The sequence below is a fragment of the Schistocerca piceifrons genome, chromosome 9, assembly GCF_021461385.2.
Source record: "Schistocerca piceifrons isolate TAMUIC-IGC-003096 chromosome 9, iqSchPice1.1, whole genome shotgun sequence".
Lineage (NCBI taxonomy): Eukaryota > Metazoa > Arthropoda > Insecta > Orthoptera > Acrididae > Schistocerca > Schistocerca piceifrons.
The window spans coordinates 140,689,891-140,715,242 of record NC_060146.1 but is presented as its reverse complement, the minus strand read 5'-3'; the positions used below and the strand labels follow the sequence as shown (position 1 = coordinate 140,715,242).

The 25,352-nt window shown below is 40.5% G+C and overlaps 1 protein-coding gene across 2 annotated transcripts in view; it reads right to left on the bottom strand.

The window, feature by feature from the left end:
• Positions 1 to 2,862: 2,862 nt before the first annotated feature.
• LOC124717057 (zinc finger protein 501-like) overlaps positions 2,863 to 25,352 on the bottom strand; it is a 295,897-nt gene continuing 273,407 nt past the window's right edge. For both annotated transcript variants that reach the window (XM_047243738.1, XM_047243739.1), the window contains one exon: positions 2,863 to 6,320. In XM_047243738.1, the coding sequence (XP_047099694.1) occupies positions 5,267 to 6,320 (1,054 nt within the window). In that variant the 3' untranslated portion in view covers positions 2,863 to 5,266. The remainder of the gene's footprint in view (positions 6,321 to 25,352) is intronic.

Here is a 25,352-nt window from a genome sequence, read left to right as displayed (position 1 = left end):
GTACTTCTTCACAAAATCCGGTTTATGGGTTAGTAAAACTGACTTTTCTCTTTGTGCAAGTGTATACTTCCACCAAAATAAAATGTTAGTTTGTTAAATATTCATATTAGAAAATCTATCAGAAAAACTCATTGCAAAACTTGGTAATCCCCACGCACAACAAACCTTGCCTCTGATGAAGCAGTATCTGACTTCTGTCGTTCTGTAATCATACACCTTTTAGTGAAACAAACTACTCTGTCTATTCTTTTCATCTCCTGCTGTTTCTGTCTTTTATGTTAATATTTAAAATGCAATAACCGTATGTTTTACCATTTTGTAATTTCCGTAATACATGTGTCTATAAATAGGCACTGCGCTTATAGCTTCAGTTGGTCGAGATTTGGAAGTCATAACATGCAATTACTACATGGGTCAGAGCTTTGCATCCTATGAAGGCAACCACTCTTATGAATATGAATTGCCACTTGGAGATTTATGTTAGGCTAAATGGAGTCTTTAAAAGGCAATGGCCTTATGCTAAGAAACTTCTGTACTTTAAAATTAATGCGCAAGTTGGTCGTCGTAAATGTTCTCCAGACACGATAAATTTAAATGAAGAACAACTTAAATTCAGTTGATGTTGATGTTGCAGGTTATTTGATATCTATTCAAAAGCACTTATTTAGTATTCAGTGAGGGAAGGAAATGGTCTGGAAGACTTTTGAGGCATTAAAATAAACCCTGAGAAGTTTGTACAGTAGTTATGTAACAAGAAGCCTCGCGAAGATAGTAAAACTGACAGTTATATAAGTTGCAGTGGTAAAAAAGAGGAAATAGGAATATGGATAAATGTCGTAGCAGGAAAAAGCTTGAAATGACGTCAAACAGAAGTAAAGTACAAAAATAAGCTCACTGAAATGATAACAGATGAGATGCCTATAGGAAAAATTTGTTCCAGCTGCCGTAATGGAAGTCAGCCAATGAGGAGTGAGTCTGATATAAACGAACATGCATGTGCGGGTAGACTGACACAGAGGTTTAGCAGAGACATTTACAGCACGTGTCGGAGTATATATAGCTGCCCAACCCCATTTCTGTTACAAAGAGAAAGAGAAGAGAGAGAGAGAGAGAGAGAGAGAGAGAGAGAGAGAGAGAGAGAGTAAAATAAAATTAAAACTACCCGTCCAATCACGGATTCAGGTTGCTTATACAATTGTGAATTCAATGGTAGTAAGCACAGGGCTGCAAACGCTTTTGTTAGGTGTGATGAAGACATACAGTGAATAATTTTATTAGAAATAAAGTTATAAGTTTGCATCGAATTTGATTAAATCTCCTTCAAAGTACCACACTCATCCCCCCGTTGAATCCATGACTGGAAACATTTCTGGAAAGACTTCCTTTGGAAGGGCATTCAGCTGCTCTGTTGTGGCCCTGTTAATCCCAGGAATGGTGTCAAGACGTTTTCCTTTAAGCACGGTTTTAATTTTTGGGAAGAGGCAGAAGTCACTTGGCGCTAAATGAGGTGGGTGAGGCAGATGTGAGCAGGCGTTCTACCACGAATGTCTTGATAGAGAAGTGATCCAAACCATGTATGGTTGCTCCCAAGGCGATGGGAAAGAACATGTATCTCAAAAATGGCGGTTACTATCGTGCTGCTGCTGGTCACGATATTTGCCTACGAAGAACTGCAGCGAACTGAGACTCAGACTGCATCCCTCATTAGTTTTGTTGCCTCGGACGCAACACACTTAATGCGTCCTCGTTGCCAACTTGAGTGGTGGTGGAAACCCCGATAGTCGCATAGGCTTGCTGCCAGAGACTGTTTGGCCCTCTATGTGAGCGTACATGTTATTGGGGTGGAGCCAGATGTCTGTCCACAGGACAAGGCAATGACCCTCAATGTAACGGCTGCTTTGCTTAAAATCTGAAACCAACAGCAACTGGAACTTGTGTCGATTAACACCACTTGAGTAATCTTTAGTAGCAACTGTTGACGCTACAACCATTTGTGTAGTTTGATCAATAGCTTGATCTTTTGAGTAAGGCAGCATCAAGTTGGAACGCTTTCTCAGTCAGCCTCCAGAGACGCTAGAGTGAGGTTGTGTTTCGTGTGTGTCGCGCATCATGTATTACGAACAACACGTGAACATTAAGTGCTGTTTCAAGTTGCAGAAAAGTGCCAAAGAAACTCATGAAATATTGAAGTTAGTGTGTGGCGATACTGCTGTAACTCTGAAGATCGTTTACAACTGGTATGAGCGATTTGAAAGCCGAACTGAGTCGGTAGAAGACGAACAACGTTCAAGACGTCCATTAACCTCGAAAACAGAAGAAAACGTGTTAGAAGTAGAGTTCGTTGCAGGGTAACAACTATAAACACCGAATTTTACAAGGGCCTACTTCAACGTTTGCGAAACGATGTAAAAAGAAAGAGACCAGAAAAACAGGTGGATGGCTTCCTTCATTAGAACAACGCCCCGAGCGCCTGGCGAATTTTTGGCCAGAAAAAAATGTTTTCTATCAAGACATTCGTGGTAGAACGCTCCTAGCAAAGCCGAGCGTGTTTAAATAATGTGTTTGCACTGTGAGGGATCAGCTTCATGATTTCATCGACGTTAAAGCAACAAGCTTTGTCATGCTGCCACTATCTGTATGTCCACAACGTATGCCTGTTCAGTGGCTTATTGCCTTCGTTTCTGATTCGAATCCTGCTGTCCGTCTTTAATATGCCTCATCAATAATCTCTTTAGGGACTGGTCTACTTCTCATTATTTATCTTCGTGTTTTCTGTCTTTTCTTGCACTTATAGCTTGGCCGACAGCAAACCTGAAGATTCAGTAAATAGCAAGGCAAGAAATAAATAGGTCAGTAACCTTATAAGATGAGTTTACGTTTTATTTAAACTTACATTTTACATAATATGTGTCTGGCTTTTATTTAAATCAGTTTTTACATGAAATAAAATATTTCCCACGAATAGGAGGGTTGAGATACGCCAGAACATGAAAACTTAGAGTATACTATCACCATTCATCCACTGGAGCATATTGCCAAATAATTAAACTCATCAAAAATTAAGTGATACAGCTACTTCACTTTATTCTAGAGCTGGACAGTGTTTAAGGGAACTATTACAATTACAGTTACGGAATCATACCTATTAAGAAAACACGAATAGTATGTTCTACATTTGACCAGATTAAAGGTTTAATAGTGTAGAACTTTCCAACAATAAATGGAGTTTTCTACATTCAACTGCTTTTAGAACAGTATGAGAAAATTGTTGTTTTATTTTGAAGCTTTTCCTCCTACTGTTAAAATTCCAGTGTTTTTAAACAAACCAATGTCATATGTACCTTGTCACTGTGATAAGCAGCCTTTTGGCCATAATTTATTAATAGCTATGGCCTGCGGGGTGATACTTGCGGCTATAACGTATGCGTTCCTTCGGAAACAGTTAACAGAGATGGACTGATGATGGAAGTGTCATTCCACAGAAAAAGTAGTGAAAAAGGCGCGAAAAAATAAGCAGTTAGTACGTTCCTGGAACCTATTATCTCACTTCAGGTGTAACCCATTAATAGTATAGGCAATCCCAAGTTAAGAGTAAATTGTTTGCAATGACGAAGAAATGATGTGACGTTTCATACAAGGCTACAACACACAAATACAAGATTCCCCTTGTGATTTTGTTGTCACAACACAGGTATTCTGTGGAGATAGTGTGGTGATGGAATGCTACCAAGGTAAGTGGTAAACGTAACGGAGGCGTTTTGAAGAACTTTTTATATTATACTATACATTGATCCAACAGTTTTGATTGTAGCAGTATGATTATACTGTAGAGTATAATTTGTCACTGTTGATTCACTTTAAGGCACTAAGACCAATTTCTACCGCTTTTGGAGAGCTCATATGGAGTCCAAGTATCACATCTGCAAACATGACACCTATAGTGACATGGTCAAACATTCGTAACTTATAATGACATTAGCATTTCCATTGCAAGAAATCTAACAACACAGAAATGGAGACAAAATCTATGAATGATGGAATAATAGACTAAGTGATATTCAGAAGAACAAGCGTGAATGACATGTATCAAACCAACAATATGTACAACACAAGAAAGGAATTACCAGTGCTCTTCGATTTTCAGTTCTGTGATAACTAGTATAACAGCATCATTTTCACTGGTCCAACTCTATAACTATGAGGTCATCGTGGAAGATTGCTAACCAAAGGGTCCTGGGTTTGATTTCTGACAGTTCGGAGATTTTCTCCACATGGGGACTGGATGTTCTATTGTTCTTACATTCATACTGTCATTACTGCCTGCCCCCAGTAGCTGAGTGGTCAGCGCAACAGAATGTCAATCCTAAGGGTCTGGGTTCGATTCCTGACTGGGTCGGAGATTTCCTTCACTCAGGGAGTGGGTGCTGTGTTGTCCTAATCATCCTCATTTCATCCCCATCGATGCACAAGTCGCTGAAGTGGCGTCAGATCGAAAGACTTGCACCTGGTGAATGGTCTACCTGACGGGAGGCCCTAGTCACACAACATTTTATTGTCATTACTGAGAAGGAAATCATATCAAACACACTATTGTATCGTCTTTCCTCTGATGAGATGGCTTTGTGGGCACAACCCAAAAGCCAATAAACTGAAATTTAAAAAAATCAGTAGCCATGTTAAATCACATTACCAGTATTGTAAAACAGTTATTACTTATGCAACATTTGCGCTTGATGAAGTGCCATATCAGAATTTCTCATACATGTTGCTGCTGTTTTTCTGTACCATATAATGTGGAATTATCAGTGTAGTATTCTTTCAAGAAACTCAGTGCACCAACAGACGGGAATATTGCTTGAAAGGTAACATTGTCCCAGAGCTCACCTGTTCCTACTTAACAAAATTTCTGTGGTAAAGGCTGAGAACCAACTGCAATGTTGAGTCACATTATTATTACCAGATGCTGTTGTACAAAATCCCAACATGGGAAGTAACTCACTTGATAGGGCTCCATGACTAATGGAAGGCAGTTGAGAGTCCATGTTCTGCACAAATGTAATGCTAGGTAACGAATGACAAGGTACCATAACGTTTCACCAAAACGGTGTTCAATAAAAAACAGGCGCAAACGCTTCTTAAGATTACCACTTCGCGTGATTGTATTTTGTGACTGGCTCTAGCTCTAGGGGCGTTTGCCAGTATGCTGTTGACCAACCTGCTTCAGGTGGTTAATTGTTATGAATGTCGTCTTGCAATAGCCACAGATTTACGAACATTTGTCACCATGCCGTTTTAAATGTTTCTTCAGATTACTACTTTGCGTGAATGTTTTGTTGCAAATGCCACAGCTGTAGGGGCGTTCGCCGGTGTGAGTCATTGAATGTTGCTTCAGGGAACCACTTGTTACAAACGTCTTATTGCAAAGACCACAACTGTGGGGGCTTTCGCCAGTGTGCAGCCGAGAGTGCGTCTTGAGGTAGCTGTCTGACGTGTATGTCTTCTTGCAAAAGCCACAGCTGTAAGGGCCATTGGCAGTATGCACTTGTGAATGCTTCTTCAAGTGGCCACTTGTAATGAATGTCTTGTTGCAGATTCCACAGCTGTAGGGGCGTTCGCCAGTATGCAGCTTAAAATGTTTCTTCAGATTACCTTTTAGCGTGAATGTCCTGTGGCAAACGCTACAGCCATATGGGCGTTCGCCCGTGTGCAGTTTTAAATGCTGCTTCAGATTAATACTTTGTGTGAATGTCTTGTAGCAAAAGCTGCAGCTGTAGGGGCGTTCACCTGTATGCAGCTGTGAATGCTTCTTCAGGTAACTGTTTGTTAGGAATGTCTTGTTGCATACGCTACAACTGTAGGGGCGTTCGCCAGTGTGCAGCTTTAAATGTTGCTTCAGATTTCCTCTTTCTGTGAATGTCTTGTTGCAAAAATCACAGTTGTAGGGGCTTCCGCCCATATGCAATTTTAAATGTGTCTTCAGTTGGCTATTTGTGTTGAACACCTTGTTGCAAACGCCACAGCTGTAGGAGCTTTCACCAGTGTCAAGACCCAATTGGCTCTTCACATCACTACGTGTAGTGACTGTTTCATGTCCTTGAACATGTGTGTGCTCCTTGCGGTCCTGTAATTGTGTAAGATTCTTCTTGCAGATGGTACACCTATGAGTCAGATGCCTTGTACCAGTTTCATTCTCACAGAATGCATCTTGTCTGGTGGTGCTTTGTATGCCGTTTTCCATTCCTGGAGCCATCGAATTTTGGGTAGCCAAACTGCCACTGTCATTAGTACCACCGTCGTCCTTAACGCCAATGAGATTAGCACTGCAGAAAAACAGAAAAAGTTGTGTTACAAAATATTGTCATAAAAGTGCAACTATGGAAATTAAAATAATACTAACATATGCTAGGTCTCAAAATGCCTCAAAAGGTCTCCATGAGTGAATGGCATATGGCATATTCTGCAGAACAGGTTATAAATTAGGATCACATAGACTTGAACTGATGCAATTTTTTGGCCACTTTTAAAAGCCATCACAAAAAATTTTGATTTATATGAGGCATTAGTTTAGGTCCTGAAAATTTTAAAAATTGTGAGAGAGTATTTACAGAAGGTAAATGTAGGAAATTCCACAGAGATTGGTGTTACTGCAAAGCGAAATGGTACTAAAACACCCAGCATGATTGCTACATCAGACATAAGAAGCATATTACCATAGAACTCTGATGTATTCTTTGTGAACTTCTAAATCTATGCTCCACAAGCCACCCTAGTGTACTTGGCGGACACTTGACTTCAGACATTCCTGTGTTTGCACATCAATGATATGTTGGGGCATGCATCGCTATTTTCATAGTCATCCTACCACCCAGAAGCCACAAGTCACAAAAATGAATTAGAAACTAGCGTTTGACTGCTACAAATGATGCCATATTTGCTGCAAAGCAATGGATACAATCTTTTACACTATAATGGATCATGAAACAGATGCTGCACTAAGAAAAGCCTATGCAGTCCTTGTGGAAAAAAAACTATTTACAAGATAGTGTGTATGCATAAATACTTATACTAAATAAATATTTTATGCACATTGATTGTCTCTCCACTAACACAAAGTGTTTTCACATAGATCGCACAAACAGGGTTTGATTCAGAGCTGGTTCTGGTGCCCATATTTAGTGGCACACATAAACCACTTCCCACCCTGTTAAATGTAGGGCCTATGACCAACGAAAAGGTATTAGTTCCTTTATTGGCTGACAATGCCTTGTTTTCAGTACTTCTTGAACACTACCTAACATATGAAAAGTTCAAGAAGAATTGTCTCCAGCTGAGTGAATGTCACCTACACTTTGAATAACAATTTGCTGCTCCCTTTTTAACTATCAGACCTACAGCACACAGCACCATCGTTGTAAGAGGTGCATCACAAGCAACCATGCGAAAATTTCATGATATCCAACAACAATGTTTCTCTGTAGTACCATCTTTGTCATGGTAGGTTTTGCAAAACTGATTCTGGGAGTCTACACACGGGAGCTGTATGTGAGGACTGTGGCAAGAAAACTTATAACTGTGGACTTCCTGGTGACAGAACAAAGTGTGTCTTCTCAATACTCATTCACTTGTTAAACACTTATCTGTTCACTTGCTCAGTATGGGATTCAAAAATATTGGTGAAGGTATCATACTCAGTGTCTGACTCCCTATTATAAGGAATTTTCTTCCCTTGTCTAAAACATTATTTTTTCATAAAATAATTATCATTTCAGTACTATTAACCTAGTTTTTATTTTCTTCCATAATAAATCGAAAAATTTAACAAAATATCCATTTTAATTTCATTGGTAGTTAATATTTGTTTCATTTTGCCATTATATATTTCTATTACATTACGTTGTTCGATAAAGTAACATTAGTAATATTGGCAATTAATATTTATTATGTTTTATCGTTATATTTTTCTATAAATTTACATTATTCGATAATATTAATGTCATTTTACCTCATACCAGCTAGGTTTTCCTACCAAAAATATAAGAATTGAATCATAGGATTTTCTTGCTATTTCCTCCCACTGGAGAATCTAGATCAGGTGATGTAATGATTGAATTTTATTTGTGCTGCGTGGAAAAATGAACACAGATGTTTTCTACGTCTACATCTGCATCTGAATGATTACTCTTCAATTCACAGTTAAGTGCCTGGCAGAGTGTTCATTGAACCACCTTCAAGCTATTTCTCTACTGTTCCATTCTTGAACAGCACGCGAGAAAAACGAACAGTTAAATCCTTCTGTGCGAACTCTGATTTCTCTTATTTTATATGAAGATCATCCCTTCCAATGCAGGTGGGCACCAATAAAATATTTTCACACTCTGAGGAGAAAACTGGTGATTGAAACTTCATGAGGAGATCCTGCCACAATGAAAAACGCCTTTGTCTTAATGATTGCCACCACCATTCACTTATTATATCTGTGGCTATCTCTCCCCTATTTCGCGATAGTACAAAACGAGTTGCCCTTCTCTGAATTTTTTCAATGTCCTCCACTGATCCTATCTGATGCGGGATACCCACACCCCACAGCAATACTCGATAAAAGGACATACAATTGTAATGTAGGCAGTCTCTTTAGTAGACCTGTTACATTTTCTCAGTGCTCTACCAATAAATTTTAGCCTTTGGTTTGCTTTACCCACAACATTATATATCTGATTGTTTCAACTTAATTTATTCATAATAGTAAGCCTTAATTAATCATCTGAATCTACAGCTTTCAGATTTGTTTGATTTACCGTGCAACCGAAATGTAATAGATTCCTTTCGATACTCATATGGATGACTTCACACTTTTTATTATTGAGAGTCAATCGCCACTTTTTCCACCATACAGATATATTGTTTAAATACTTTTGTAATTTGTTGGGATCATCTGATGACTTTATAGGACGGTAAACGACAGAATTGCCTGCAAACATTCTAAGAGTGCTACTGAAATTGTCTCCTAAATCGTTTATGTAGATCAGGAACAGCAGAGAGCCTAAAGCATTTCCTTGTGGAACGTCAGATATTGCTTCTGTTTTACTTGATGTCTTTCCATCAGGTACTACGAACTTTGAACTTTCTGCCAGGAAATAATGAATCCAGTCGTACAACTGAGGCGATATTCCATAGGCATGCAGTTTGGTTAGAAGACACTTATGAGGAACGGTGTCGGAAGCCTTCTGTAAATCTAAAAGTATGGAGTCAATCTAGCAGCCCCTGTCAATAATACTCATTACTTTGTGAGAATAAAGAGCTAATTGTGTTTTACGAGAATGCTCTTTCCCGAATCCGTGTAGGCTGCTTGTCAATATATCGTTTTCCTCGAGATAACTCACAATGCTCGAACACAGTATAGGTTCCAAAATCGTAATGCAAATCGAAATTAGTGGTACGGTTCTTTAATTCATCGGATTACTCTTATTTGCATTCTTCGGCATTCGTGTGACTTGTGCAACTTTCCAGTCTGTAGGTATGGATCTTCCAATGACCAATCAGTTGTATATGATTACTAAATATGGAGCTATACTCTCAAAATACTCTGACAGGAACCTGACAGGTACACGGTCAGGTCCGGAGGCCTTGTTTTTATTAAATGATTTAAGCTGTTTTGTTGTTGTTGTTGTTGTTGTTGTTGTGGTCTTCAGTCCAGAGACTGGTTTGATGCAGATCTCCATGCTACGCTGCTTTATTACACCAAGAATATCTAGTTCTAAGTTACTCATGTTGGCAGTTGTTCTTGGTTCCAATTCTGAAATATTTACTTCGCCTTCTCTGAAGCAATTTCGGAAAATGGTATTTAGTAATTTTGCTTTAGTGACACTGTCACCAGTAACATCGTCATTGTTATTGCGCAGTGAAGCTTTTGATTGTGTGTTCCCACTGATGTCCTTTACGTACGACCAGAATATCTTTTGCTTTTCTGGCGGATTTCGAAACAGAGTTTTGTTGTGGAAAGTGTTTAAAGCATTGTCATTGAAGTTGGTGCTACATTTCAAACTTCTGTAAAACTTCGCCAGTTTGAGAGTTTTGCGTTCTGTTAAATACAGCGTGCTTTTTCGTTGCGTCTGCTGCAGTGTTCTGACCTCTTTAGTGTACCATGGGGGACCAATACCATTTCTTATTAATTTATTTGGTATATGTCTCTCAATAGCCGTCAATACTATTTCTTTGAATTTTAACCGCATCTGGTCTAGCTTACATATTCATATTGGAAGGACTGGAGAGTGTATCATAGGAATGACTCAAGCGAATTTTTATCTCCTTTTTTTAAATAGATGTGTTTTGTTTTTATTTTTGGTGGGTTTCGATGTTAAGGTATTCAGTCTCACTACGACAACCTCACGGTGACTAATCCCTGTATCTGTCATGATGCTCTCTATTTGGTCAGGATTATTTGTTGCTAAGAGCTCGAGGATGTTTTCGCAACCATGTGCACTTAGAGTGGGCTCCTTAACTAATAGTTCAAAATAATAATAACGAATTCGAACGATTTTGATGCCTACCTCCGATTTTAAACATGTATTTTCGCCAACATCTCGAGGGTAGATTGAAGTCACCAGCGACTATTACTGTATGAGAGAGGCTTCTATTTGAAATGAGACTCAAGTTTTCTTTGAACTGTTCAGCACATGTGCCAACTGAGTCGGGGGTCGGTATGCAGAACAAATTATTAATTTATTCCGGTTGTCATACTTAACCTCTATCCATACTACCTACAGGAAATATCTACTTCAATTTCGCTGCAAGGCAAACTACTTCTGACGCAAATAAACACACCATCGCCAACTGTGTTTAATCTATGCTTTCTGAATATGGTTAAATCCTTAGTGAAAATTTCGTGTGAACTTATTTTCAGCTTTAGCCAGCTTTCCGTAGCTGTAACTATTTGGGCTTTGGTGCTTTCTATTGGCGGTTGGAGCTCTTATTCTTCTCCACACAGCTACAACATTTTGTGGTGTCACCGCCAGACACCACACTTGCTAGGTGGTGGCCTTTAAATCGGCCGTGGTCCGTTAGTATACGTCGGACCCGCGTGTCGCCACTATCAGTGATTGCAGACCGAGCGCCGCCACACGGCAGGTCTAGTCTAGAGAAACTCCCTAGCACTCGCTCCAGTTGTACAGCCGACTTTGCTAGCGATGGTTCACTGACTACATACGCTCTCATTTGCCGAGACGACAGTTTAGTATAGCCTTCAGCTACGTCATTTGCTACGACCTAGCAAGGCGCAATATTCAGTTACTGTCTCTTCTGAACAGATAATATTGTGACTCATGTACCGTCAAGAGTGACGTTCATCATTAATGGATTAAAGTTAAATATCAAACTAATGACGTCCGCTTTCTGAATGCTAATTCCTTGTCATGTTCCAGACCTCACGTCAGTATAGTTCTTCCCTCCTCACGCCAGCCTGCGTGAGCTAAAACGCGTGCATTTCGGCCTCCTCTAGTAACACGGTGTTGGCTCTTCAGCCAACACAACACATTTTACAATACCGATTGTGTCTAGGTCTACTCTCCTGTATTTCTCCTGCACGCTTATACACTGACCCATTTTCTGTAATTTCCCGGGATCTTCTAGCCTAAAAAAAACACCCAGTCACCCCTACCCCACCCCCGCTAACCGTGTAGCAGCTGCCTGTGAGTAGTGGACCACTGAACTATCAAGCAGAGCCCAAAAACCCACCAACCTATAGCGCAGGTCGAGGAATGTGCAGCCTTCAACGTTGCAGAACCGCCTGAGCCTCTGATTCAGACACTCCACTTTGCTATGTACCAAATGTCCAATAGTCGGTTCTGTCGGAGATGCTGCATATGGTGAGTCGAGCTGCATCTCGCAAACAAGACTGACAGTCTTTACTACTGCAGGTAGCTGCCCAAAACCGGAGAGAACATCTTCTGATCCAAAGCGACAAACATTGTTAGTTCTGACATGAGCCACCACCTGCAATTGCTTGCACCTTGTGCTCTCCATGACATATCGGAGCAGCCTTTCCACACCTGGAATGACTCTTTCTGGTATGCACGCAGAGTGCACAGTCGATTCCTTCTGAGCACTCCATTCTTCTGTGCTGGATGGTGGCAGCTGTTGGCTTGCAGGTATAAATCAGTTTGTGTCAGTTTGCTGTACAACTGATCATTCACACACCGAATTAACCACATAAGAACAAACAGCGATTGACACTCACCCGTTCAGATTTATTTGGCTCATCTCGTGTAGTTCGCATCCCCTTTTGTCTGCAGGAAAGATTTTTATTTTTTGATGTGATGAGGATTTCACTGGCAGAGAGTCATCACATACGCTTTGCACACATTCAAAAATCATTCCGAAATCAACTGTTTCAAAATAACGGATAGACCAACGTGTGCAGGATGCTAGGCGAGTTCTGAAACAACTTTGGCGCCCACTGAAATTGCCACTAGGGGCAAATGCTCTGTTTTTCCCCTACCATTCCCCCCCACCCCACCCCGCCAAATCCACGGGCCTGGGAAGAAATGTAGAAGTAGTACCCTCAGAGAATCACAAATCCTTTGTGGGTGTGACAAGCCTAAGGCTCAGTGTTCGTGCAGTAGTATTTCTATGATTTCGATTTCCATACTGTATGTTTCCCTCAGCTCATTTATCTTTTTACAATTACCTTCTACTATCACTCTGTCTTCTACTGTCTTATTATTAAAAAAATCATGTTGTAGATATGTGGAAGTCTCATAATAAATAAGTTTGCAGTGACAAAAGAAAAAAATTACTCTGAAATGCCTACACTGGAACAGAAAATTATCTGGGGTTTGAAAAGAAATATTAATTCTGTTTATGTTGCGATATTTTATGATGATGATTGAGCTTTTGTTGTGGCTAAATTTTATAGAATTTATGTGAACAAAACTTGCTCATGAGGAGATTTTCATGCTCTTTTGAAACATAATTTACTTTTGATTTGTATTGTACAGGGTGGGGCAGGTAATTATCCCTAACTATAAAAGTTAATAAAAGAAAATGTAAAAATGATAAAAAACATTTATTTGTTCTTCAATAAAGTACAATTGGAAGTTTGATTTTATTAAGTTTTGAACAGCAAATCCTGCAAGTGACTCGATCGTTTTCAATACACAACTGCAGCCATTTTCTAAAGTTCTTCTTCACTCTATGAAGCATATGTTATGGAATATGGCCTGTTTCAAGGCGTACAGCATCCTTCAAGACTCCCAGGGTCCTTGGGCAGTGTGTAAGGGGCTACGGATTGCGCGCAGCCATACGGTACGTTCACACGCGCTCGCCAGCCGACCTGTCTGGAATGCTGACAATTTGCTTGGTCAGTAAACGCGTGTCTGACCATACTGCGACGGAGAGTACGCGACTGGCCGCCATCCACAGAGCAGTATTAACTAGGGCGGCCTCGGGCGCGAATATGTCTCTTTTCATAGTTCACCATGGAGCCTTTCGATACAACCATAATTAGCCAGTGTTAGGATGTCAGAGACAGTGATGATGGGTGCGCGTGGCATGTGTGTTTTATAATCCGCCTTTGTTAATAAATCTGTTTAAACTTATTTCTCGTGTTCACGTATTGTCGTACCTCAAGGACACACCGCTTACAAATCCTTACAAAATATTCGTGTAATCATCATTCGGGGCAACAGCACAAATTACCCCCCTTATACGAGATGCATTCAAGTTCTAAGGCCTCCGATTTTTTTTTCTAATTAACTACTCACCCGAAATCGATGAAACTGGCGTTACTTCTTGACGTAATCGCCCTGCAGACGTACACATTTTTCACAACGCTGACGCCATGATTCCATGGCAGCGGCGAAGGCTTCTTTAGGAGTCTGTTTTGACCGCTGGAAAATCGCTGAGGCAATAGCAGCACGGCTGGTGAATGTGCGGCCACCGAGAGTGTCTTTCATTGTTGGAAAAAGCCAAAAGTCACTAGGAGCCAGGTCAGGTGAGTAGGGAGCATGAGGAATCACTTCAAAGTTGTTATCACGAAGAAACTGTTGCGTAACGTTAGCTCGATGTGTGGGTGCGTTGTCTTGGTGAAGCAGCATACGCGCAGCCCTTCCCGGAAGTTTTAGTTGCAGTGCAGGAAGGAATTTGTTCTTCAAAACATTTTCGTAGGATGCACCTGTTACCGTAGTGGCCTTTGGAACGCAATGGGTAAGGATTACGCCCTCGCTGTCCCAGAACATGGGCACCATCATTTTTTCAGCGCTGGCGGTTACCCAAAATTTTTTTGGTGGCGGTGAATCTGTGTGCTTCCGTTGAGCTGACTGGCGCTTTGTTTCTGGATTGAAAAATGGCATCCACGTCTCATCCATTGTCACAACCGATGAAAAGAAAGTCCCATTCATGCTGTCATTGCACGTCAACGTTGCTCGGCGACATGCCACACGGGCAGCCGTGTGGTCGTCCGTCAGCATTCGTGGCACCCACCTGGATGAGACTTTTCACATATTCAGGTCGTCATGCAGGATTATGTGCACAGAACCTACAATGCCAACTCTGGAGGCGATCTGTTCAACAGTTATTCGCTGATCCCCCAAAACAGTTCTCTCCACTTTCTCGATCATGTCGTCAGACCGGCTTGTGCGAGCCCGAGGTTGTTTCGGTTTGTTGTCACACAATGTTCTGCATTCATTAAACTGTCGCACCCACAAACGCACTTTCGACACATCCATAACTCCATCACCACATGTCTCCTTCAACTGTCGATGAATTTCAATTGGTTTCACACCACGCAAATTCAGAAAACGAATGATTGCACGCTGTTCAAGTAAGGAAAACGTCGCCATTTTAAATATTTAAAACAGTTCTCATTCTCGCTGCTGGCGGTAAAATTCCATCTGCCGTACGGTGCTGCCATCTCTGGGACGTATTGACAATGAACGCGGCCTCATTTTAAAACAATGTGCATGTTTCTATCTCTTTCCAGTCTGGAGAAAAAAAATCGGAGGCCTTAGAACTTGAATGCACCTCGTAGAAGTGGTGTCAGAATGGAAAATCTACAGTCCTGAAGAGGCGCAGTACAACGTGAACTTCGAGCAGCAGTAGCATGAACATCTTCCGACGACGCGGGGACATCCAACGCTGGAATTCAGGTAGGCCTACTCCACGTTGGCTAGAATAAGAAAGGCAGTGATGGATTTTTATTTTACATTTGAGTGACTCAATTGGCGTTAAATTAGACAAAATGTCGCAATCCAGTCAGAGTAACGTTATCGATCTACAAACTGTTATTAATGAACTGCAAGAAGAGATTCGGCAGTTAAAAGCAGAAAGAAGTGAGCGTAACATTCTGAGAGACTTGTCAAATGATAGTTCATGCAGTACAGGTACAACTACAACAAAGAAGTTTTCATTATTGCCATCAGTACCAGTGTTTACCGGAAAACCCGAAGATGGCGTGAAAGTGTTTTTTCGTAAACTTGAAAGTGCCGCCCTGTTAGGATCATGGACAGATTCCGATAAGCTAGTGGTTGCCAAATTAAGAATTCAGGGAGCAGCACAAGATTTCATTAGCGTGGAGCCTACTTGCGTGAAAACAGAAGATAACAATGAATTTAGAACGATTGTTGTTCAGAGGTTTAAACGTAAAAACGTGATCAGGTTTTACAGAGAGCAGTTTTACAGTTTGCGAATGTGACGAATCTATCGAGCAGTTGATGATGAAGTCCCATACTCCTTGACAGAGCGTAGGGGACGATGCGGGAGACCCACACCGCTGTACTAGGCAAGGTCCTAGCGGAGATGGTTTGCCATTGCCTTGCTCCGACCTTAATGGGGATGAATGATGATGAAGACGACAGAACAACACCCAGTCATCTCGAGGCAGGTCAAAATCCATGACACCGCCAGGAATCGTACCCGGGACCCCACGCTCGGGAAGCGATGACGCTACCGCGAGACCACGAGTAGTTCGAAACAGCAATGCTCATGCGTACGAGTTAGTAGAAGATGAAAATGAAAATCGCATTCAGTTGTTAGGAGCCAACCAGAGAGCCTTTGACACATTCATTCATGGGTTGCACGGAGAGGAAGAAATCAAAGCTGTTAGATTGGCGCGATGTAAAACGTTTCGGAAAGCAGTAGAATCAACTGTTGGTTTCGTTGAAGCACTAAGGCGACCAGTCGAGATGCAGAATCAAGAACGCAGAGTTTTCAACACAACACTACAATGCTACAGATGCAATAAGCTGGGTCACAAGCGTAAGGATTGTAAAGAGAATCGAATCTGCTATCATTTTGGGATGCAGGGTCATGTTTCGAGAGATTGTCGCAACAAGAAGAAAGGTAATTCGAACAACAGACAATCTGCCAGATCTTTAAATGAGTACGGGGACGTACGGGCCACCACTCCGTCCGCCCCTTGCCAGAGACAGTGATTCCTGTTAGTTCCAGCGAAAATCAGACGGAAAATGACTTCGTGATAGGTGCTGGATATCGTGGGAGAAACATCAAACTACTCATTGACACAGGAGCACAGACCTCATTAATGTGGTGTTGCACAGATAAAAAGGATAAATTGAAACTGCCGCTATTAAAAGTGCGAGGGGTAAACGGAGGAAAGCTACTTGACTATGGAGAAGTTGACGTAGAATCAATTCTTGGCCAAGGCCAAGATGAAGGTGAAAATAAAGATAAATACACAGCAAGGGTGCAAGAAGTTTCAAATAACAAAACGCGTTACGACAGTGTACTTGGATTTGATTTCTTGTCCGCTAACGAGGCAGAGATATTTGTCGCAGAAAGAAGGATCAGCCTAGGCCGTAGTAGCTACAACCTAGGAAATCGTTCTTCAGATCGTACTCAAAGGAGCAGCACTACTGAAGTCGTGGGAATGGACCGCCCAAACGTTGCATCAGTTCAAGCCGTCCGAGTCGATGTTCAAATTGATCAGCCTCCGCAAATTCCCAAGGGACTAGGAAAGACAATCTACGTTGAAGTTAAGTCACCCCAATGCAAGAAAGGAACTTTGTTATTAATTCAGCGATCCGAGAAAAGTGAGTTATTGGATACAATGCATTGTTATGTTGCTAGAAGTGTAGGTGTCGCTACAATGGTGAGACAGAATGTCGCAAAAGTCCCTGTTACAATAACGAATATGAGCAATGAGGATGTTGTTTTGCCACGAGGAACAGAAGTTGCTGAAGTGTCGAACATAAGTAACAGTGACGTAATACAGATTCCCGATGAGGTAACAAATGCCACAGTCATAAACACAGATTTTTGTAACAGTACCGCAAAATCACAATAAGAAGACGAAGCGCAAGATCTGGAAGAAGATAGAATATTTGACAGCTGATGAACAGAAGATTTTAGCGCCTGTTTTGTTGGAGTATGCAGATTTATTCCGAGAACGTGCAAATTTACCTGTCACTCATTTAGTTCAGCAGGGTATTCATTCAGGGAATGCAGCCCCAATCACACAGAAACCTTACCGAGTACCATTCAGTCAAAGATAGTTGGTAGAAGACATGGTTAAAGAACAATTAGAAGCCGAAATTATAAAACCAAGAGATCCTTCAGACCCACCGTGGTGTTCGCCTGTTGTAACTGCAAAGAAGAAATCAATTTCTGGAGAACCACAGTTCCTTTTTTGTGTTGATTACCGATCTTTGAATGCTGTGACCACATCCGACATTTACCCCTTACCAAATTTAGTGGAAACCTTTGATTACTTGGGCAGATGTCGAATTTTTTGAGTATGTGATTTAACAAGTGGTTATCACCAGTTAACAGTGCATCCAGATGAGCAAGCAAAAACTTCATTTGTAACAGCAACAGGAGTATACAAGTATCTTCATATGCCATTTGGACTTCATAATGTTCCAGCTACATTTCAACGCCTGATAGATTCAGTTTTACGAGGGCTCACCCCAACACAAGCACTTATTTACCTTGATGATGTAATAATTTTTGGTGAATACATGGAGTAACATTCCGAGAGACTACAAGCTGTTTTTGAGCGTATAAGAAGCGCAAACCTGTCTTTATCAATAGATAAATGTCATTTTGCACAAAGTAAAGTTAACTATATTGGTCATGTTATAACTAGTGAAGGTGTTCGAACTGATCCAAAATTAATTCAAGATGTAAAGAATTTTCCTGAACCACAGAATTTGAGAGAACTACAATCATTCTTGGGATTGTCAAATTTCTACACACGATTTATAGCCCGTTATGCGAATATAGCACGTCCAACGACACAGCTACTGAAGAAAATCCACATTTAATTGGTCAACAGAATGAAAAACGGCAATGGAGGAACTTAAAACTGCTCTAACGACAGCCTCAGTGTTAGCATATCTGGATTTCAGTAAACCTTTTATTCTTTCAACAGATGCATCCAATTTTGTCACAGGTGAAATCTTGCCTCAAGAAGTTGATGGTCATGAACATCCAATCTCATTTGCTTCTAGACAATTAAGCAAAGCAGAATGTAATTATACTACTACTGAGAAGGAGCTTTGTGCTTTGGTTTTTAGTATAACACATAACAGATGTTTCTTAACAGGAAGAGAATTTACAGTTATTACAGAGCATGCCACACTTAAATGGTTATTGAGCTTAAAGGATCCAAGTTCCAGATTAACAAGATGGGCATTAAGACTGAGTGAGTACCAATTTAAGGTTATTCACCAACCTTGTAAACAACATGTGAATGCTGATGCAGTCAGTCGAAAAGTCAATGTTTTTGTTACAATAAGTCGAGAAGAAGAGTTAAAGGCAGCTCAGGAAGAAGATCCACAATGCAAATAATGGAAAAATGATCAAAGTTTTGTCGAAATAGTTGGATTATTGTACAAAATCACTAGTAAACGAAACCACCTATTTATTCCAGAAAGCATGAAAGAGCAAGTCATGAGAGAACAACATGATTCTTTATTATCAGGACATTGCGGTAAAAAAGCAACAAACATTAAAATAGCTCAAATGTTTTGGTGGCCGAGCTGCAAAGCTGACGTTTTCGAGTTTGTTTAGCAATGTGATTCCTGTAACAGACGGAATAACGTAGGAAAAAGTAGAGCACCATTGCCAGAAACAAGTGAACCATTTGAACGAGTAAAACTAGATGTCGTAGGACCGTTGCCTACGACTAAAGATGGAAACAAATACATATTGACAATGTTAGATCATTTCTCTAGATACCTTCTCATGATACCAATACTTGATCAGAGCGCTGAGACTATAGCTAAAGTTTTTGTAAAAGAATGGATTCTTAAGTTTGGATCAACAATAAGTATAATTAGTGATCAAGGATCGAATTTTATGAGTGAATTACTTACACATACTTGTAAGCTCATGCAAATAACTCAGTTAAGGACTACACAAGCACACCCTGAAGGAAATGGAAGAGTCAAGCGAGTCTACAGAACAATTATTCAAATGGTTAGCCATTATGTGGGCAGCAAACACGACAATTGGGATGTCTGTTTACTGTACTTGGTAAGTTGTTACAATGCCAAAATGCACAGTTCAACTGGCCTAAGTCCATATGAGATCGTCTACAGAAGAAGAATGCATTCACCCTTGGACTTTGCACGATCGACTGCCGGAATCAGTAATGAACATGTAAGGGATCTGGCATGCAAGCTAAAGGAAGCATGGAGGGGAGTGAATCAGCGGAATCACCAATCCATTCTTCAGCAAGTAAGACAACACGACCGCCAAGCAGCAGTGCCACAGTATCGAGTTGGAGATCTTGTGTATCTGAGCAACGTGGTGTTAAAGAAGAGTCAAGTCAAAAAGTTTAAGAAGTTTTGGAAAGGACCATACCAAATCTTAGAGGTGTTGTCACCAGTCACTCTTAAGCCCCAACTGCCCTTTCGTTCGATTGTCATTTATGTCAGTCGTGTAAGCCCATTTCTGGGTAGATTCCCTGTAGTATCGCAAGACGACGAGGACCGACCGAGAGGCAGACCTGGTGTTCTCAAACCCAGGAAGCGAGAATCGCGAGGTCGCAGTCCAGACTTCGAGGCCGAGGCATCGCCACTTTTCGAGCGATCCTGTTCCAGACACCCCTACAATCTGCGTAAACGTGTAGTCACTGTAGTGTGTGAGAGTGCAATGTGTGTGTTTATTTCAGCCATGTGCTTATGTGAATATGTTGTGAAAATTTAGTTCTGAAGTTATTGCACGAGTGCACAAGTGAAACTAAACCTTTTATTCCACAGGCTACCACAAGAAACTCATTTATTTTATGTTCATTGTTTATTCTATTATTTAGAACTAATTAACCATGTTCATTTTCATTCTAATGCTGGCTATGATAGCGTATTCTACTAATGCTGTAGTAATAGTACCACAGAGTACAGGTGTTTTGTCTGAACACGGTCAGACATGGTAGTTTCAACAAGTAATACAAAACTTGTCCTCAACTACAATCTGAGTGAAATCCAGCACCATTTCAATTCTGTAAAGAAGTTAATTGACCTAATTCGTTCTGTTAAGGGTAATGACACAATTTTGGAAATGGGTGCATCTTGGTATAATAACTGGATAACAGCCAAAATGCAGGGAGAGTCTACATTTACTAATTATGAACGAGACATTTACTGTTTTTTAAAGCTTTTGCCACACAAAACTTTAATTAGGAATAAATGTGCCTGGTTTGATTTTGGAGGGAGTATCCTTTGTACTGTATTTGGTACTTTAACTAGTCGAGATCTACTGGAAGTTAAAGGCAAAATATTAGGTCTTGAACAACAGACCAGTACAGATTGTACTAACCTCTCTAATGAAATTATCATATTAACGAATATGCAAAGAACCATTACTAACAACACAGTTTTCATTGAACAGATTGTAAAGCAATTTATCACACATTTCCACATACTTTGTAATGAAACAAACGCAAATATCCAAGAACTATTCCAAGGATTAAATGCTGTGAGTGCACACTTAGATTTAAACACTCTTTCGTTAAGGATTACTAATAGTTTATCAAATGCTAGAATTGATGCCCTCAACTTAAGAACAGTCTTAGAAAGTAGTTCAAATGATTGTTTCAGCAGTGTACTACTACATCCTGAACAATTTTTACAGATCCTGCTATCAATTGAACGAAAGCTAGATGCAACATATACTATGTTTTTCCCTGTTAACTCTTACAATTTATATGGCTACTATAAGTTAACCACCACACACTCCTTAATGATTGAAGATGAATTAACTGTTATTGTTTTTATTCCTGTTGCTAGATCAAAGCATAATTTTGAAATGTATAAGATTTATACTTATCCTGTGAAATGGAGACAGGCAGGTATTCATGTAAAGTATGTACTGAATGATTATCTACTGATCAGCAAGGATCGAAGATATTTTCTGTCCCTAAATGAAAATGATTTACATATGTGTAAACGTAGTCATGTGTTAATTTGCCCTGAATCAGTAGTATTCTTAGACAGTAGAGTGTACAGCTGTGAGAAAGAATTGTTTATGAATCATCCCCCAAGAGATGATTGCCCTAGAATTTTAATGCATCTTTATCATCCAGTTCTTAAACGATGTTCTGAAGGTATAATTTTCTCATTTACTCCACCCTTGACATCACATTTACATGTAAAAACTGTGATACACCTGAGCTACCCTTTACACTAAAATTGAACAAGGGTAGATTAATCTTGAATGCCATACATTGTGATTTATCATGTGAACTATTTGATATGCCTAGTGTGTTGCCAACTACATTTCATGCAAATGGAAATTTGCCATTAACTAGAATGTTATCTGTCTATCACAATGATTCATACATACTAACATATGGAAAGCATTCCTTATCAAGTTTTTCTGAAGACAATAATTTAAGGACATCCATGACAATGTAATCTCTTCAAATTTCATTGAAGCAGCAAATAGAATTAAGTCCTTCAATTCATCCAGTTATGTTAATGAATACTTGATTGTCAGTATTGTGTTTTTATTGCTTTTAATAATTTGTCTTTTGTCAACAGCATTTGTTATGTATGAAATTGTCATCTTGAAGGCACACTTCTCTGTACCGAATGTTACTGTGTCTGCAAATGAAATACATGCTGCAATGCCTTCTGATGCCACAAATGGCGAAATAGATTCATAACGCCCAGGAGGTCGTTTTGAGCCATCTACGGTTGCTCTTTTTCTCTGGGGAGCATGCAACGACACATGCTTTCGAGCAGAACGTTTAGGGGACTCCACATAGACCTTCTTACATGCTCAATGAGTTCTAACGGCGCTCTGTGCTCCAACGCTCTTTTTCATAACAATGCCATATTGATGAACGTTCTCCACCCATAACAGAATCGATTTACAGTTGGAAACAATGTTTTGAGGAGGGATTTGATATCAAGTACACACAGCAAACTGTACTGTAACTATAGTCTAGGTTTCGGTAAAATGGGTTTCGACAACAAAGGCATATTGGTCATTCGACCACATCATGTTTGTAACTAACAGTGGTACCAAATAAAAGTCCACTGCCACTATGACCTTGCAGCCCTACGGTACATTAACACGCGCTCGCCAGCTGACCTGTCTGGAATGCTGACAATTTGCTTTGTCAGCAAACGCGTGTCTGACCATACTGCGACGGAGAGTACGCGACTTGCCACCGTCCACAGCGCAGTATTAGCTAGCGCGGCCTCGGGCGCGAATATGTCTCTTTTCTTGGCTCACCGTGGAGCCTTTCGATACGACCTTAATTAGCCAGTGTTAGGATGTCAGACACAGTGATGATGGGTGCGCGTAGCATGCGTGTTTTATAATCCGCCTTTGTTAATAAATGAGATTACACAAAAGAAAGAAGTCACTTGGACTTAAAAACCAGGTGAGTGTGCAGGCCATAGAATGTCGCCGTACCTTGAGATCAAACGACTGGCAAAGATATCCCTTGAAACTTTTACTGAATGTCAAGCAGTGTTGGCCATGGCACCATCCTGCTGAAAATAAAAGAGCCTCATGCGCATTTGTTGAAGCTGTGGTTCAAAAATGTTTTCGGATCCCCAGCACTGATTGCATACCAAGCTGTGATCTTATTGCTGTGGAGATGTCTCTCATGAATATCCCCAGCATTAACACAACTCCAATAACACATATAGTTTTTATTGACACATCCAGAAATGTGAAAGTGTGCCTCGTCACTGAAGACAATGAGCGAGTCTTGAGGAACGTTTTCCATCAAGTTTTCACAGGCTTGTCGTCGATTTTGCCTGACCTGCTGTGACAGTTCTTGAGCGATCACCACTTTATATGGAAGAAACTGAAGCTTTTCGTGGGGAATACGATTCACAATACGGCTAGACAGTGCATGCAACGACACATGCTTTCGAGCAGAACGTTTAGGGGACTCCACATAGACCTTCTTACATGCTCAATGAGTTCTAACGGCGCTCTGTGCTCCAACGCTCTTTTTCATAACAATGCCATATTGATGAACGTTCTCCACCCATAACAGAATCGATTTACAGTTGGAAACAATGTTTTGAGGAGGGATTTGATATCAAGTACACACAGCAAACTGTACTGTAACTATAGTCTAGGTTTCGGTAAAATGGGTTTCGACAACAAAGGCATATTGGTCATTCGACCACATCATGTTTGTAACTAACAGTGGTACCAAATAAAAGTCCACTGCCACTATGACCTTGCAGCCCTACGGTACATTAACACGCGCTCGCCAGCTGACTTGTCTGGAATGCTGACAATTTGCTTTGTCAGCAAACGCGTGTCTGACCATACTGCGACGGAGAGTACACGACTTGCCACCGTCCACAGCGCAGTATTAGCTAGCGCGGCCTCGGGCTCGAATATGTCTCTTTTCTTGGCTCACCGTGGAGCCTTTCGATACGACCTTAATTAGCCAGTGTTAGGATGTCAGACACAGTGATGATGGGTGCGCGTAGCATGCGTGTTTTATAATCCGCCTTTGTTAATAAATGAGATTACACAAAAGAAAGAAGTCACTTGGACTTAAAAACCAGGTGAGTGTGCAGGCCATAGAATGTCGCCGTACCTTGAGATCAAACGACTGGCATAGATATCCCTTGAAACTTTTACTGAATGTCAAGCAGTGTTGGCCATGGCACCATCCTGCTGAAAATAAAAGAGCCTCATGCGCATTTGTTGAAGCTGTGGTTCAAAAATGTTTTCGGATCCCCAGCACTGATTGCATACCAAGCTGTGATCTTATTGCTGTGGAGGTGTCTCTCATGAATATCCCCAGCATTAACACAACTCCAATAACACATATAGTTTTTATTGGCACATCCAGAAATGTGAAAGTGTGCCTCGTCACTGAAGACAATGAGCGAGTCTTGAGGAACGTTTTCCATCAAGTTTTCACAGGCTTGTCGTCGATTTTGCCTGACCTGCTGTGACAGTTCTTGAGCGATCACCAATTTATATGGAAGAAACTGAAGCTTTTCGTGGGGAATACGATTCACAATACGGCTAGACAGTGCATGCAACGACACATGCTTTCGAGCAGAACGTTTAGGGGACTCCACATAGACCTTCTTACATGCTCAATGAGTTCTAACGGCGCTCTGTGCTCCAACGCTCTTTTTCATAACAATGCCATATTGATGAACGTTCTCCACCCATAACAGAATCGATTTACAGTTGGAAACAGTGTTTTGAGGAGGGATTTGATATCAAGTACACACAGCAAACTGTACTGTAACTATAGTCTAGGTTTCGGTAAAATGGGTTTCGACAACAAAGGCATATTGGTCATTCGACCACATCATGTTTGTAACTAACAGTGGTACCAAATAAAAGTCCACTGCCACTATGACCTTGCAGCCCATCCCCCTAGTCCCCACTTTCTTCGCAGTACCAACTTAAAATTTGGGATAATTCCCTCCTCCCACCATCTATAAACAAAGATGTGCTATCTTATATGTTGCTGTGTTGAAATAATTGGAGGAAAGTGGGAATGAAATTACAATATTTTAGGAAACTTATGTGCAATGTAGAAAAGAAATTTGGTGCTTCTTACTGTTCTTATTACTGTTACAATGCAGAATAGTAAGGGGGAAAATTATATTTTTTTGTTAAAAATCATCTGCAATAATAAGCAGAGTTAAGGCAGAGTCTGAAGTGGAAATGAACCAGTAATGCTGCAAGTGGGTCACACCTAGAGGCACATTTCAAGTGCTGAGTACACACTCAGCAAATCGATAACAGAGACAGACAACCAAAGCTGAGAGATGAACACATAATCTTTGTATGTAGGAAGTGATGCAAGAAATAATATCTTATATGTAAGAAAGCATAGCGAGAAACTGATGCAGCAGTTAAATGCCTGTAGCAAATAATTGTTACGTGAAGGT